A 16349-nucleotide genomic window follows, 5' to 3' on the forward strand; every position below is an offset into this window, starting at 1 on the left:
TAACATTATCTGGAGGTATAAAGTAAAAGGACGGCACATACAGTACAATCCGGTAAATGAAAGTTATCTGGAGGTATAAAGTAAAAGGACGGCACATACAGTACAATCCAGTAAATGAAAGTTATCTGGAGGTATAAAGTAAAAGGGCGACACAAACAGTACAATCCAGTAAATAAAAGTTATCTGTAGGTATAAAGTAAAAGGGCGACACACACAGTACAATCCGGTAAATAAACGTTATCTGGAGGTATAAAGCAAAAGGACGGCACATACAGTACAAGCCGGTAAATTAACGTTTTCTGGAGGTATAAAGTAAAAGGACGGCACACACAGTACAATCCGGTAAATAAACGTTATCTGGAGGTATACAGTAAAAAGACGGCACATATAGTACAATCCGGTAAATGAAAGTTATCTGGAGGTATAAAGTAAAAGGACGGCACATACAGTACAATCCAGTAAATTAAAGTTATCTGGAGGTATAAAGTAAAAGGAAGGCACACACAGTACAATCCAGTAAATTACAGTTATCTGGAGCTATAAAGCAAAAGGACGGCACTTACAGTACAATCCGGTAAATGAACGTTTTCTGGAGGTATAAAGTAAAAGGACGGCACATACAGTACAATCCAGTAAATTAAAGTTATCTGGAGGTATAAAGTAAAAGGACGGCACATACAGTACAATCCAGTAAATGAAAGTTATCTGGAGGTATAAAGTAAAAGGGCGACACATACAGTACAATCCAGTAAATAAAAGTTATCTGGAGGTATAAAGTAAAAGGGCGACATATACAGTACAATCCAGTAAATGAACGTTATCTGGAGGTATAAATCAAAAGGACGGCACATACAGTACAATCCAGTAAATTAAAGTTATCTAGAGGTATAAAGTAAAAGGACGGCACACACAGTACAATCCGGTAAATGAACGTTATCTGGAGTTATACAGTAAAAAGACGGCACATATAGTACAATCCAGTAAATGAAAGTTATCTGGAGGTATACAGTAAATTGACGGCACATACAGTACAATCCAGTAAATGAACGTTATCTGGAGGTATTAAGTAAAAGGACGGCACATACAGTACAGTACAGTAAATTAAAGTTATCTGGAGGTATAAAGTAAAAGGACGGCACATACAGTACAATCCGGTAAATGAAAGTTATCTGGAGGTATAAAGTAAAAGGACGGCACATACAGTACAATCCAGTAAATGAAAGTTATCTGGAGGTATAAAGTAAAAGGGCGACACATACAGTACAATCCAGTAAATAAAAGTTATCTGGAGGTATAAAGTAAAAGGGCGACATATACAGTACAATCCAGTAAATGAACGTTATCTGGAGGTATAAAGCAAAAGGACGGCACACACAGTACAATCCGGTAAATGAACGTTATCTGGAGTTATACAGTAAAAAGACGGCACATATAGTACAATCCAGTAAATGAAAGTTATCTGGAGGTATAAAGTAAAAAGACGGCACACACAGTACAATCCAGTAAATGAAAGTTATCTGGAGGTATACAGTAAATTGACGGCACATACAGTACAATCCAGTAAATGAACGTTATCTGGAGGTATAAAGTAAAAGGACGGCACATACAGTACAATCCAGTAAATTACAGTTATCTGGAGGTATAAAGTAAAAGGACGGCACATACAGTACAATCCGGTAAATGAAAGTTATCTGGAGGTATAAAGTAAAAAAACGGCACATACAGTACAATCCAGTAAATGAAAGTTATCTGGAGGTATACAGTAAATTGACGGCACATACAGTACAATCCAGTAAATGAAAGTTATCTGGAGGTATACAGTAAATTGACGGCACATACAGTACAATCCAGTAAATGAACGTTATCTGGAGGTATAAAGTAAAAGGACGGCACATACAGTACAGTCCAGTAAATTAAAGTTATCTGGAGGTATAAAGTAAAAGGACGGCACATACAGTACAATCCAGTAAATGAAAGTTATCTGGAGGTTTACAGTAAAAGGACGGCACATACAGTACAATCCAGTAAATGAAAGTTATCTGGAGGTATACAGTAAAAGGACGGCACACACAGTACAATCCAGTAAATGAAAGTTATCTGGAGGTATAAAGTAAAATGACAGCACATACAGTACAATCCAGTAAATGAAAGTTATCTGGAGGTTTACAGTAAAAGGACGGCACATACAGTACAATCCAGTAAATGAAAGTTATCTGGAGGTATACAGTAAAAGGACGGCACATACAGTACAATCCAGTAAATGAAAGTTATCTGGAGGTATACAGTAAAAGGACGGCACATACAATATAATCCAGTAAATGAAAGTTATCTGGAGGTATACAGTAAAAGGACGGCACACACAGTACAATCCAGTAAATGAAAGTTATCTGGAGGTATACAGTAAAAGAACGGCACATACAGTACAATCCAGTAAATGAAAGTTATCTGGAGGTATACAGTAAAAGGACGGCACATACAGTACAATCCAGTAAATGAAAGTTATCTGGAGGTATAAAGTAAAAGGACGGCACATACAGTACAATCCAGTAAATGAAAGTTATCTGGAGGTATAAAGTAAAAGGACGGCACATACAATACAATCCAGTAAATGAACGTTATCTGGAGGTATACAGTAAAAGGACGGCACATACAGTACAATCCAGTAAATGAAAGTTATCTGGAGGTATACAGTAAAAGGACGGCACATACAATATAATCCAGTAAATGAAAGTTACCTGGAGGTATACAGTAAAAGAACGGCACATACAGTACAATCCAGTAAATGAAAGTTATCTGGAGGTATACAGTAAAAGGACGGCACATACAGTACAATCCAGTAAATGAAAGTTATCTGGAGGTATACAGTAAAAGGACGGCACATACAGTACAATCCAGTAAATGAAAGTTATCTGGAGGTATACAGTAAAAGGACGGCACATACAGTACAATCCAGTAAATGAAAGTTATCTGGAGGTATACAGTAAAAGGACGGCACATACAGGACAATCCAGTAAATGAAAGTTATCTGGAGGTATACAGTAAAAGGACGGCACACACAGTACAATCCAGTAAATGAAAGTTATCTGGAGGTATACAGTAAAAGGACGGCACACACAGTACAATCCAGTAAATGAAAGTTATCTGGAGGTATACAGTAAAAGGACGGCACATACAATACAATCCAGTAAATGAAAGTTATCTGGAGGTATACAGTAAAAGGACGGCACATACAATACAATCCAGTAAATGATCGTTAAAGGACGTAAAAGGACGGCACATACAATCCAGTCATGTGAAGGTATAGAACCCCATTAGGATTTTCTAAATAATACATAAAAAACAAACAAATCTTTGTTTGAAAATAAACATACCAAGATTAAAACAACTTGTAAACAAAACTAATATGATTTGCCAATTGTATTGATTTGTCTTGATCAATTGTTGTGTCAGCTCCTTCTAATTACATACTAGTGTTTCTGTAATCATGCACTGTATGAAATAAGTTTAAATAAATGTTTGTAATCTGTTACTCCACCTGTGTACTGTACATGTCATTTGTGAGCAGTGACTCAGAATAACTGGAGTGGATGCCCATGCAGACAAACATGAGTCAGAAAACCCGTTAACACTGAAATTCCAGCCTGCTTCTGCATTCCAGGAGGGAGACAGCAGCCAACATTTGCAAGGCAGCTATATGCGAATGGATGGCACCGCAAACCGAGTGCCTGTGATTAACTGTACATCACCATCTGTAATGATCTGTTATGGTTCCACATGTTTCACATGGACTTCTAGTGCGTTAGTGTAGAGCGGGAACATGATTTATTTCTTCTTTGCACACACGCACTTGGCACATACTGCTTATAATAATATTGCCTTGCTAGCTGCAGATACCTTACAGTGTCAAACGAGGCATTTGTTTTGAATAATGTATTAAAATCATATTGTAAATAATTGAAATACACTCTAGACTTTGTTAGGATAATATCCATCTGTGGAAAGAGGAAAAATTGGTCGGGGTGTGATTTAGTTTGTTGAATGTATGCATCTCACACACACACATACTCCTCTGTCGCCATGAGAACCATGTATATAAATAATGCTACCACTGGGAAGAGTGAGGGGTGGGATAGAACATGTTGGGATTCAGGTTGCCTTGGCGATGATGTGACCTTTGCAGTGTCAGCCCAGCAGGAGAGTATTGGATGCTGTTTGAATTTTTAGCTGTCATTAATATGTAGCTGCGTGATGTTTACTTGTCTGTCTGCATGATGAGCCATAGTATGACAGTAAAGACCTAGGTATCTGCCCCGCACCACATCACGTAGCGGGATAAATTGATCGTCACTGTCTAACCTCTACACCAGTTTATAAATAAATGCGGAATGGCATTCAAAGATTGGCCCTCATTCCGAGTTGATCGGTCGCAAGGCGAATTTAGCAGAGTTACACACGCTAAGCCTACGCCTACTGGGAGTGAATCTTAGCTTCTTAAAATTGCGACCGATGTATTCGCAATATTGCGATTACTAACTACTTAGCAGTTTCAGAGTAGCTCCAGACTTACTCTGCCTGTGCGATCAGTTCAGTGCTTGTCGTTCCTGGTTGACGTCACAAACACACCCAGCGTTCGCCCAGGCACTCCCACCGTTTCTCCGGCCACTCCTGCGTTTTTTCTGGAAACGGTAGCGTTTTCAGCCACACGCCCCTGAAACGCCGTGTTTCCGCCCAGTAACACCCATTTCCTGTCAATCACATTACGATCGCCGGAGCGAAGAAAAAGCCGTGAGTAAAAATACTTTCTTCATAGTAAAGTTACTTGGCGCAGTCGCAGTGCGAACATTGCGCATGCGTACTAAGCGGATTTTCACTGCGATGCGATGAAAAATACCGAGCGAACAACTCGGAATGAGGGCCCTTGTATCTCTGGAACTTTGCACCTAGGGAAAGGTCTGTTCTGCTGCAAAACCTAGTGCAAAAGTTTGCCACAAACCTTCTCATCTCTAATTATAATGTATTCTTAGACGGTCAGTGTTCTGGTATACTGTGAAAGAACTAAATACAACATTTTATTAAGACTTCTAAACTGATCCTAAAGTGATGAAGAATATAACGAAGATGTATGTGCCTTTTATTAGTGTTGGGAATTTATACTTTTGCTGCATCGTTATATTCTACTGAAACCCAAATAAATGCCAGCAAATTCCTATCCTAGGCAGGTGCTGAAAAGACCACATTATTGTGCCAGCTTTTCATACCCCCCCACACTTTCCTTTATCACCTTCATTATCATCATATTCAATTCCATCATTCACATCAAGTACTGTTGTGGAAAATTCGCCTCCTATATCTGGAGTTAAGGAGGTTTCACATTAATGTGGAATTAACCCTTTCATGCATAAATTATGATTCATGAATGCAGGAATTTTTTTTAATTTTTTTTAATGAAGGTGCCACCCGCGCACCGAAACGCCTATTGACCATTCAGCTACACACTGGAGGCATGCGGTTATTGGTATGAATTGGCAGCAACTCTTGGCATCTAAATCACTATGCTTCATTTATGGCTATGTGCAAATGCTTTCCATGCCTCTGGTTACCTCCTTGTATTAACTTTTTGGACATTTTTGCATTCATTGAAGTTGCTGGTTCTTCTATGCTGGGATATATATATATATATATATATATATATATATATATTCAATTCCACAGAATTCACAATGCTGGCTGATTAAAACTCTTTCAATTACCTCAGAGTAACAAGAAGAAACAAGACGCGGCGGTGACAGAGACGACCTATACAACATGCCAGCCAGCCCCTAGGGTCCTCTCTGCGGCAGCTGCGGAAGCGTGATTTCATCACAGCCATGCTCCCAGCAGGCCAGGAAATGGAGGTGGTGTTCCGCTATTACTGGCTTCGTTTTTAAGTACCCCCGAGCAGTCCGCAGCATACCCCTGGGGGTACCCATACCACAGGCTGGGAACCGCTGCCTTAGATGAACTGTATAGTAATGTGTTTTTCTGCCTAAACCACTTCTTTATGTCTGTTATCACCAGGTACGGTCATATAGGCTGGGATGTATTGAAGTCTGAGTTCCGCAGCCATGCGCGATGCCGGCCGAACTCTGACTATTTTTAAAGGAGCATTAGGGGCATTCACTTACAAGGCTAAACCATGGCTTGTAAGTGATTGCACCTTTAAAAAAACATATGAGTTCTTCCGGCATTCCACACGGCCGCCAAACTTGGACTACATTACATCCCGGCTATACTATTTGCTTTCTGAGAGTAAAATGAAGACTCTTCCTTGCATGACAATAAAACAGTGCCTCTCAATGGTGATATAGTCATGAAAATGGGAAAACGTATCAGGGTGGAATTTTAACAAATGATATGGTATTTCTGAGCATAAAATATCATAGAATAATATATGCTGTATATGTAAAGAAAACTAGTATGTAGTGCAGTAAAGGGACCATGGACCTGATTCACAGATGTACGCAGTTCATGCAGCAGCTGTGTCTTTGGCCGCAGCAACTTTATGAAAAAATGCTAATGACGCAGGAGGCATTTTGCGTAAACCGACTCCTCCTGCCGGCTTCTCTTATTCGCTGCTATGTCTGAGGATGCAGCATTGTCTCATGTGCGTGACCATCATCATCTGAGTAACCCTCAAGTTACAAGGGCATAGTTACTGGCCTTTACACACCTCAAAAATGCAGCCGACACCCCAATTTTCTGAAACGATGGTTGGGACTGTCCCTAATCGGCTTAGGGGAACTGCAACCTTTGTCGAAGAAAGAGATCTGCACATGCGTAGTACAGATCCTGCGCACGCGCAGATCTACAACCATCGGAGATGTATGAAAACTATCGGGATTGCGCACATCTTTTTACTAGGCACTATGTCATCAGGTGACCTTGGACTAAATCTGAAGCTGAATTATTCCGCTTGTAAATAAAAAATGATGTAGCAGAGTTCGTAAAAAGATTCGTTTGAAGAACATCTTATTTTGGGCATGCATGTGTAGATTTATGTAGGTAGTTTTTTTTTTTTACATTTGTACTAGAGCCCTATGTTCTAATTAGATATGAATAAACCCTTCTCCGCTGCATCTGATTGCTGACTTCTATGGCACTTGTAAGAAAGATTTAAATAAAAGGGAACACTCAGTAACAAGAAGAACAGTTGCAATTACTTTAAGGGATAGTCATCAGTGTATACCATCGATGGTTTCTGCCATCAGTGTTTCGCGCATGCGCACTGCAGGTCCCCGAATCCCATGCATTTCTCTGCTGAGAGACAGAGACCACGTCCACGGAGGCGGGACGAGATGTGAATAGCTGCCTTGCCTGCCTATGAATGAGAGAGTGGGCCGGGCTGGTGTGCTGACTGACAGCTATAAGGCTGTAAAGTTAGCACACTCATCAAGTAGAGATATTCAGCAGACTCAGAGCCAGGGCCGCATCATAAGGTTACTACTGCTTGACAGCCTTGTAGCTCTGCACTGCAGTACCAGAAGAAAATGAAAACCATCGGCAGGCAGGCCAATGACTTCCATCGAGGGTGTGAAACTAGTTGGTTCACTGCATATCAATAGTAAAACCAACTTACCATTGGTGTTTCTATCATGGGTGCAATGTGTGCGGTGCACAATGCCGGAACCTACGGCGCCGTGGAGAGGAGGGGGTTCACCCGGATCCTGCACACGGGCCCCCTCCTCTCTTTAAACACCCTTGCATCTTACATCAGTTGATGACCATCTATGATTTCTAAACATCGATCGTCGATGTCCATTCCTAATTACTTTAGGAGGCAGGGAAGCATTTTCAGCTAATTTACCCTGCAATACAATCCTGTTGGAATCTTTTCAACCAGATTGTTTCAAAATTAAATTGAATTGCACTAATCCAAGCAAACTGGATAATAACATGCTGCCACATTAACATTTCTTCTTCATTACTGGTCTAATATGCATCCTGCGAGAGAACCAAATCAATCACTAGTGACAAAGAGGAGAGTACTAGTAATGTAATTCAAATATCATTATTCTTAGAGCCTTTCATTAATCTTTGTTCATTCCGTAAGTCAGTGATGTGTTATTGCTGAGAATTCCAGATCTAATTAATGTAAACAAACATCCCTGGCACACGCCTCAAATAAGAGAAAAGGAGCTGCAGTTTATTTTTGTATAAACAGTTTGGCATTTTATTACAGTGTTCTAATATTTATAGAAGGTAAGGGAAGCCAAACGAGTCTGAGATTTAAAATGCATATTTCCATTCTCATCAGTCAAACAGTTTTTCTCCATGTGAAGTCATAGCCAGGGCCCGGCCTGCTTTATTTTTAGAATGACCAACTGTATTGCATAGTTTACAAGTGCTGTCAGGTCCCAGGCTCCTTTTAACTACATTTACTTGACCTAGATAAATAACCTCCTTTATTATTGGTTTTAATTGTATTACTCTTGTTCCTGCATAATATTTTGTAATTACACTTCAATACACTGTACAAACTGTAATAGTAATATTTTGTAATTCTTTCATGCAGCTTCTGAATATGGTCTGGAAAGATATATTAGCATAGTTACTAGTGAGCCATAAAGCAGATTAGATCTTGCAGCAGTTATTGAAAATCTTAATATAGAAATAGCAATGTCCCATTAATCCAGCAGCTCCTTATGTCTGGCCGGGTAAATCTAGCTCTACTGAACCAATGCATTCCGCCTGGCTGAAAGTGTGATAACGTATGCTAATCATTTGTAGACACCCGTGGTAGTAATATTTCAGATACTACAAATATTTTTATATTGCCCTGATAAAATTTTACCAGAGCAATTGAAAGGTCACTAAACCTAACATGGGAGTTACCATTTATAAATCAACTACTGAATTCGGAACAAATGTTAAGTGCTTGGTAGGAATTAAGGACGGAGAAATTCTGCTACATTGTAATGCAATGTTATAGTGTCTTAATAAAAGTGTTTTTCCTCACATCCCCTTGTTGCCACAAGCAGGTTGTTTATTCAGGAAATATTCTTTTCATGTAACCTATCATTGCATGGTCTTTGTTCTCTGATTTGGGATTAGTGGCAGTGATCCTGGTTACACTGGATTTGCTACCATTTCCAGACTGATAATCAATAGGTCAAGCCTATATATTTATTATGAGCAGTGTCAGTTCTGTTTCCCTTTATCTCATACTGTGGCATACCTGCAGCTCATCAAGCCTGATGCTTGTACAGATGTTGAGTGATCTCTGCATGTATTGATTACATACATGGAGAAAGCAGTAGGCGTCACATGATTAATCGTACCTAATTTAAATATGTATCTCTGTCACCACTTAATGCCCAAGTATGAGGATGCCCTGAAAGTTTGTAACCACCATCATCAACTGCCCCAGCCACTATTTGTCAGCTTGGTAGGTAAGGCACATCACACACCATGATCCCCTCAGGAACTCTTCCTTATATGAAACTTCTCCGTACCCATCATTCTCACCAGTCCCTCCTTCCATACCAGCAAACTAACTAACTAACTAAGGGTTATGCTAAATGAACGAACAGGGCCTATTTATCAATATGTGCTAACAAGAAAAAGATTATATCATCGCTTATCACGGTGATCCGCTATTCTTTTCCAGTAGGCTGCACCATGCTTTACTTTTTGCGCTATCACCAGGAGATAACTTGCCATACCCATCACTGTCTCCCGTCTTAATTAGGGAGAGGCCCTGTCAGATTTAGGGCTTTTTTGCCCTACCGTAAAAAGACTCCCTGAGACCTCTGTAAACCATGCAGTGATATCCTCAGGAACATACAGTGTTCCAGGCTATTCCAAACAGGAGGGAAGGTGGGAGATGCTGATACTTCTAAACTACCATTTGAGAACACTCCTCACATTCTCTCTATACATAACCCCACTTTGAGGCTACCATACCATATATCTTTACCCATTATACCTTGATGCTTACCGATAGTTAAGTCTTGTTCCCTTCCACAAATGTTTGCATTTTCCTGAGTCATCTTTACTTACAAACAGTAGGTTGAGAGAGATTGAAGATGCAAAGTCCCTAACAGATGAATCATTTCAGTGTCAATAGATCAAATATATAACTACAAAAGTTACATTTTAAATTACACATTTAAAGTAGACCTCTGACAATCACATTATCTCAACAAACAACATCCTATATAATAAAAGGCTAACAGTGCTCCCTACCTCTATGGGGGGGAATTCAAGTAGTTTGTGCATCGGTGGTCACTAGATGGCGTCCAACGGAGCAGTTCAAGTGTTACTCCATTTGGGCAAGCACTGCTGCCGGCGCTGACATTATTACAATGTTGTTCCGTCATTTTGTCGGTCTGGTAACTAGTACAATATAAATAACACCACTGTATGTTACATTTACTGTTTGTTGCAGCATCGTTGCCTTAATGTCCAGGAATAGTCCAGTGTTGTAGAATTATGTCCCCATTATAACATAAATGTATCCCTAGAAATGCCCTCATTTTTCAGTATTATTTTTCACACGCTGTACAGAGGACATCTATTTAAAAAGTGTATTTTTGTCCCAGATTTGCTCTATGTTTAAAGACACGATTCTTAGTAAATTTCCATGTTTTCTTCTTTTCTATTGAAAGTAGTCAGTCCGATGGTGTATTGATTTCTGTTTGCAGATTCAGAAGTGTTTTGCAGTTGAAATCGTTATTTTACTCCCATGGTTTCATTTCCCTGTGATTGAAAAAGTGGGCAAAAAAGCCAAAGAATGAAAACTCAGGCAAACACGATTCTTAGTAATTTACCCCTTAGCTTCATGTCACATCCTCTATACTCTCTCTAATTAGACTTGTGCTCATCTATACGAGTCACGACAGAGGGTGAGCCAGCCCTCAGAAACCAGAGACGTCATTGGTCGCTGCTACGTGCTCAGTGAAGATCTGACCATCAGAGAAGACCTGGATGGAGGAGAGTGGAAGTTCTGCGAAGGTCGACCACAAAGCCATGAGATGTTTGGTTTCTGCCAACAAGGGATGTCAGCTGGATTTACCTCAGACAACCATTATATCATGTTTGGGGCCCCTGGAACCTACAACTGGAAAGGTAACTATTGGACAGTTATTGGTCTTTGTTATGGCCTTAGGTATATTTCATTGTGACATTACATTTGCTGCTGAAGTCATTGGTTTTAGCTGCGTATGAATTTTAGAAAATTGTTATTAGCAGTAACAAAACCACAAACAATTGTGAGTGTTCCACCAGCATCACTGGTATTGACAGTCCATGACTCTTCTAAAATCAGAGCGTTAAAGTGGACTTGTCACCGAAATTATATGTTCCGTTGTATTTCTATGGTCACATTTGGGGTGAAATTGTGCATGATTGTATATATCACTCACATAATCACATTATAGAAGGCAAAGTTACTAAACGTGATACAGGGAAATGGTCACCACAAATATTGGTAAACACTACCTCCATAAATGGGTTTGGAAAATAAGGGGTAAATGTATTAAATGTTGATATGGGGAAGAAGTGGTATCAGAAGAAGTGGTATGTGCAATGATTCCGCTTCTCCCCCATGTATGACACTGCTGGTTCAGGCTCAGTGACAGGGGCACTATGCTATGCGCCCCTGTCCATATTGGCGCTGCTATCTAAAAGATATTACGCCAATATCCAGGGCAATGTATGAGTAGTCAACCAACATCTGCAGCCATTGATATTGTCAGCTGCAGGTGGAGTTGCCCTATCTCCACAGCAGGAACAGAGCTGTCCCTTCCTGTGGAGGCATCCGGACTCCGAGCTGCGCAGGAAATCTTGCATTATTTGCGAGATCTCACGCATGCGCAGTGGAGCCGGCCGGACTTGGAGACACAGCGCATCAGCACTGGGTAGTGGCTATATCCTCTTCAGAGAAGGTGAAATACCAAGGGAAATACCATCTCACAGGGGGAAGAGCAGTTTCACTATCCACATCACCATCTATTTCCTTTAGTAAACTGGTGGCGAGCGAATCGGAGCAGAGCGAGTTACCAAGCCCAAAGTGTGGCGAGCAAAGTGAGCCTGCAAGGGTAACTTTGGGCCCCATGTTCTGAACCTTGTTCTCCTTACCCATCTTATTGCGGGTCAGATGGTATTCCCACCCTTCTCTGAAGAGGATCTAGTTTCAGCCATCGGCACTGAGCTGATGCGCTGTGTGCTCTGCGGGGATCACCGGTGAGGGGAGTTCACTTCGGCAGATAAGATGTTAGTACATCTTGTCTGAGTGACTTCCTGCTTCGCCTCTGGAAGGAGGCGAAGCAGTAAGTGTTATAGCGGCATGATATGTGCCGCTATAATACATTTACACCTGCTCCTTGTCCCCCACACTGTTGGTCACTTTTCCTTGTCTCCCCAACTGTGGCTCACTGCTCCTTGTCTCCCTCGCTGTGGCTCACTGCTCCTTGTCTCCCTCGCTGTGGCTCACTGCTCCTTGTCTCCCTCGCTGTGGCTCACTGCTCTTGTATTCCCCACTGTTGGTCACTGCTCTTGTCTCCGCAGCTATAGGTCACTGCTCTTGTCTCCGCAACTATAGGTCACTGCTCCTTGTCTCCTCCATGAAAGGGTCACTGCTCCTTATTTCCCCCATGGTTGAGTCACTTCTCCTTTTATCACCTACTCCTCTTGTCACCCATGTTTCTATCCCTGATCCCTTTACTCCCATGTGTGTGCACATATCAGTGAAACCTCCTGACTCCACCTAATCTTCCCATGTGGCTCTGCATCCTTCTAATCTGTCTGTGTCACTGATCTATTTTCCCCCTGTGTCAGTGACTCCTCCTGTCTTCTCCATGTGTATCTATTACTGCCACTGTGTCTTCTCCATGTGTGTCTATTACTCCACATTCTTAACTCCCAAATACAGTATCTGTGTCACTTCCTACCCTTGTTTCTCCCATTTGTCAGTGTCAGTACACCGTTCTTCTGCCCCATGGACTCTATTCAGCATTCAGATTTCTACTTAATGCGGAAACTAGCGTTTCCACATATTCCCTCTATTTAGCAAAGGATTCATGGAAAAGATAACACAGGAGCATATGAAGGAGGGAGCAGTATATATTCTAGTTAGAGTAGCACAGGGAAGTTCTATACAGTGTAGGTATACAGATGTGTCCAGCCTCATCTTACCAATGATTATTCACAATTGCGGGTTGTTTGCCACGACTAGTGTGCCAGCGAACATGTGCTGTGTACGCACCTGCAACTCATAGCATTGCCTTGTGCATACACTCCTGCAAACAAGTCGCACGCAGGCTCAGCTAGTCGCAGTCGCGATGTGTATGCACGTGTAACTCGTTCGTGATAAGGATGAGCGTGGACATATCTGAAAATGTATACACTATAGGCCCAGATTTATCAAGCCTTGGAGCGTGATGATTTCACGATGATAAAGTACCAGCCAATCAGCTCCTAACTGTCATTTTTCATACACAGCCTGTAACATGACAGTTAGGAGCTGATTGGCTGGCCGGAACTATATCACTGTGCTATTTATCATTCTCCAAGGCTTTATAAATCTGGGCCCATATATATGCTGTGCGGGGATGGGGTATGCGCAGTGCAGGCATTATTTTCAGATACACAAAAAGACTGCCTGCTGGGACTTCAGTTAATGCAACTGATGTGTCAACCCCCCAAGAAAACGCAGGTTCTGTGGGAATTGCCCTATTTTCTAAAGTCAATTGTTCTTTTTTTTTTTTATTAATTTCGTACAAGTCAACATCATCTGAATGCCCACAGTCTGAAATGCTCCATACGTTTCCGTTGTGTTCAGTACAAGTAGTAATCTCTTGTCTTTACTGGCAAAACTGTATATACAGTAAGTGATGTGGGTATATTTATACAGTATACCTCAGTGTATTTCATTGTTTCAATGTTTTGATCTTAAATTAGCTACCTCACCACTACTTCTAATCTAGTGTGCACTGGCGATTTTTCCACAGCGATTATGTTAGTAATTATTACAGCTAATTCTCATTACAAATATATTTCCATATATATAATGTTTTTGAATGATGTCACAACAGAGTTTGTCCTCTAACGATACATTTCCTGTTACCTCTAACATTTAGCCCAGCGGGTATAGCAGTGATGGAAGATGCTGCTCCTCACTGCGTGTCAGTACCCAGGATCAGCTACAAACACTCTAGATGCATCATCGCTTGGAAAGTGATAAAATGGAGAGTGAAAAAGTACCAGCCAATCAGCTCCTAACTGCCATTTTTCAAACACAGCCTGTGACATGGCAGGTAGGACCTGATTGGCTGGTACTTTTTCACTCTCCATTTTATTAGAGATGAGCGGATTCGGTTTTACTCGGATTTACTCGGTTCTCAAAACGGCATCTGATTGGCTATCCAAAACACATGACATCCGTGAGCCAATAAGATGCCATTTTGAGAACCGAGTAAATCCGAGTAAAACCGAATCCGCTCATCTCTACATTTTATCACTTTTGAAGCGATGATGCATCTAGCCCACAATATTATAGCAGCAATATGCAGCTCTGGAAATCGTCTTATTTATCACTCATGCTCATAATCTCTGGGATTTTTCATCTATGGAAAATTGCAAGTGAAAATTCCGCAGTGCTATGGTCATTGTTCAATGGCAAGTTTCTGTATTGGTGTATAGTTTCATAGGGTATAGGTCATTAGGTCGACATGCATTAGGTCGACATGGTCATTAGGTCAACATGAACAAGGTTGACATGGGAAAAGGTCGACATGAGATTTATTACCGTTTTTGGTGTTGTTTTCTTCATAAAGTGACGGGGAACCCCAATTAGTGCACCGTGTCCCCTCGCATGGCTCGCTTCACGCGCCATGCTTCGGGCAAGGTGCCTCGCTCCGCTACCACTGCACTCAGCACAGGTTACCGTTCCCAATTGTAGTCCAAGTGGATCGTCAAGTATGAAAAAGTTAAAAAAATAAAATAATGTGAAAAACGCATGTCGACCTTTTTCCATGTCGACCTAGAGACCATGTCTACCTAGTGACCATGTCGACCTAATGCATGTCGACCAATAGCAGTCAACTTAATGACTGTCGACCTAAGTGTGGTCGTCCTAATGACCGTATCCCGTTTCATATACTGTTCTTTGTATATCTTATGTAATGTAAATGCCTTACTTTTATTCCCAGGAGTTCTTTGACTGAACATATGTGATAAGAGTGAAAGTCTTTTATTCTGTTTATCTCTTATTGTACACTTCGTGGCTGATTCAGAGGTGGACGCTATTCTGATTAATTGCGCACTTGGCTAAAGATCGTAGATCTGCGCATGCACATAAAGCCTGATTCAGGTTTGTAAGTAAAGCAAAAAAAAAATCACGTAACTTTGTGTCTGGAACAAACCATGTTGCCATGCAAGGGGAGCAAATACATTTATATTTTTTCTGTGCAGAGTAAATACTGGCTGCTTTTGCATGTAACCCACAAACGTTAGACAGCTTTATTTTTACACTGCAATTTAGATTCAGTCTGAACTCACCCCACCCAAATCTAAATCTCTGCACAGGTTATATCTGTCCTACCTGCAGCGCACCATGGTTTTGCCTAGTTGCCTGTTTTTTTTTGCTTTACTTACAGACACGAATCAGGCCCAGGATGCGATGTTGCTCGCACTACTCCAAAAGCATCGCATGACTGACATGCTGCTGGCATTTTGGGGCGATGATGGGTAGCATTCAAGAAAATGAGGGGGTGTGGGCCCCATTCGCTGGGCATTCCGACGCCAGTGGCAGTATGATTTGGCCAGGCATCCTGAATAAACTGAGGTTTGCTCAGATGTCCTATGGTCATGCAGTTGAGCCAATGCTGTGTCCTCGGATTCAGCATCGGATCACAAAGTGGGCAACTTTTTACTTAAGACGCCTCCTGCGACTTTAGAATATTTTAGCATAGCCGCTGTATAAAGAGACGTAATATCTGTTCTATAGCATCCACCTCTGCATCAGACCCTTTGATTGGCATCTCTGTGAGTGTATGCTGTTACTATAAGTTTGTGTAAGACATTAATTGTTTTCCAGCCACACAGAGCTGTTGTTCTTGCCTGGTCCTTAGCTTCCATCTCACGCTCACTTTACCTCCCAGGTGAGATGCGGGTGGAGCTTTTTAATCAGAGCGCTTTGGAACTTGGGACTTACGATGACGGTCCCTATGAAGTTGCTGGAGAGAACAGTCAGAAACCTGAAATGATCCCACTTCCATACAACAGTTATCTTGGTACGGGGTCGTGGCTAGTTGCTGGAGAGAAAATGAGAGTGAAAGAGGATCGGACCCAAAATAATGTCTTTTCTAGCC

The 16349-nt window shown here is 41.2% G+C and overlaps 1 protein-coding gene across 4 annotated transcripts in view; it reads left to right on the top strand.

Moving 5' to 3' along the window:
• The window catches only part of ITGA7 (integrin subunit alpha 7), a 235309-nt gene that overhangs the window by 140216 nt on the left and 78744 nt on the right, over positions 1–16349 (top strand). For 2 of the 4 annotated variants that reach the window (XM_063952666.1, XM_063952668.1), the window contains exons 4-5: positions 10851–11106; positions 16140–16271. In XM_063952666.1, the coding sequence (XP_063808736.1) occupies positions 10851–11106; positions 16140–16271 (388 nt within the window). Of the gene's footprint in view, positions 1–10850; positions 11107–16075; positions 16272–16349 lie in introns of those variants that run through there. The other 2 variants (XM_063952669.1, XM_063952667.1) reach the window with 2 other exon arrangements.

The sequence above is a fragment of the Pseudophryne corroboree genome, chromosome 2 (genome assembly GCF_028390025.1).
Source record: "Pseudophryne corroboree isolate aPseCor3 chromosome 2, aPseCor3.hap2, whole genome shotgun sequence".
NCBI classification, from domain to species: domain Eukaryota; kingdom Metazoa; phylum Chordata; class Amphibia; order Anura; family Myobatrachidae; genus Pseudophryne; species Pseudophryne corroboree.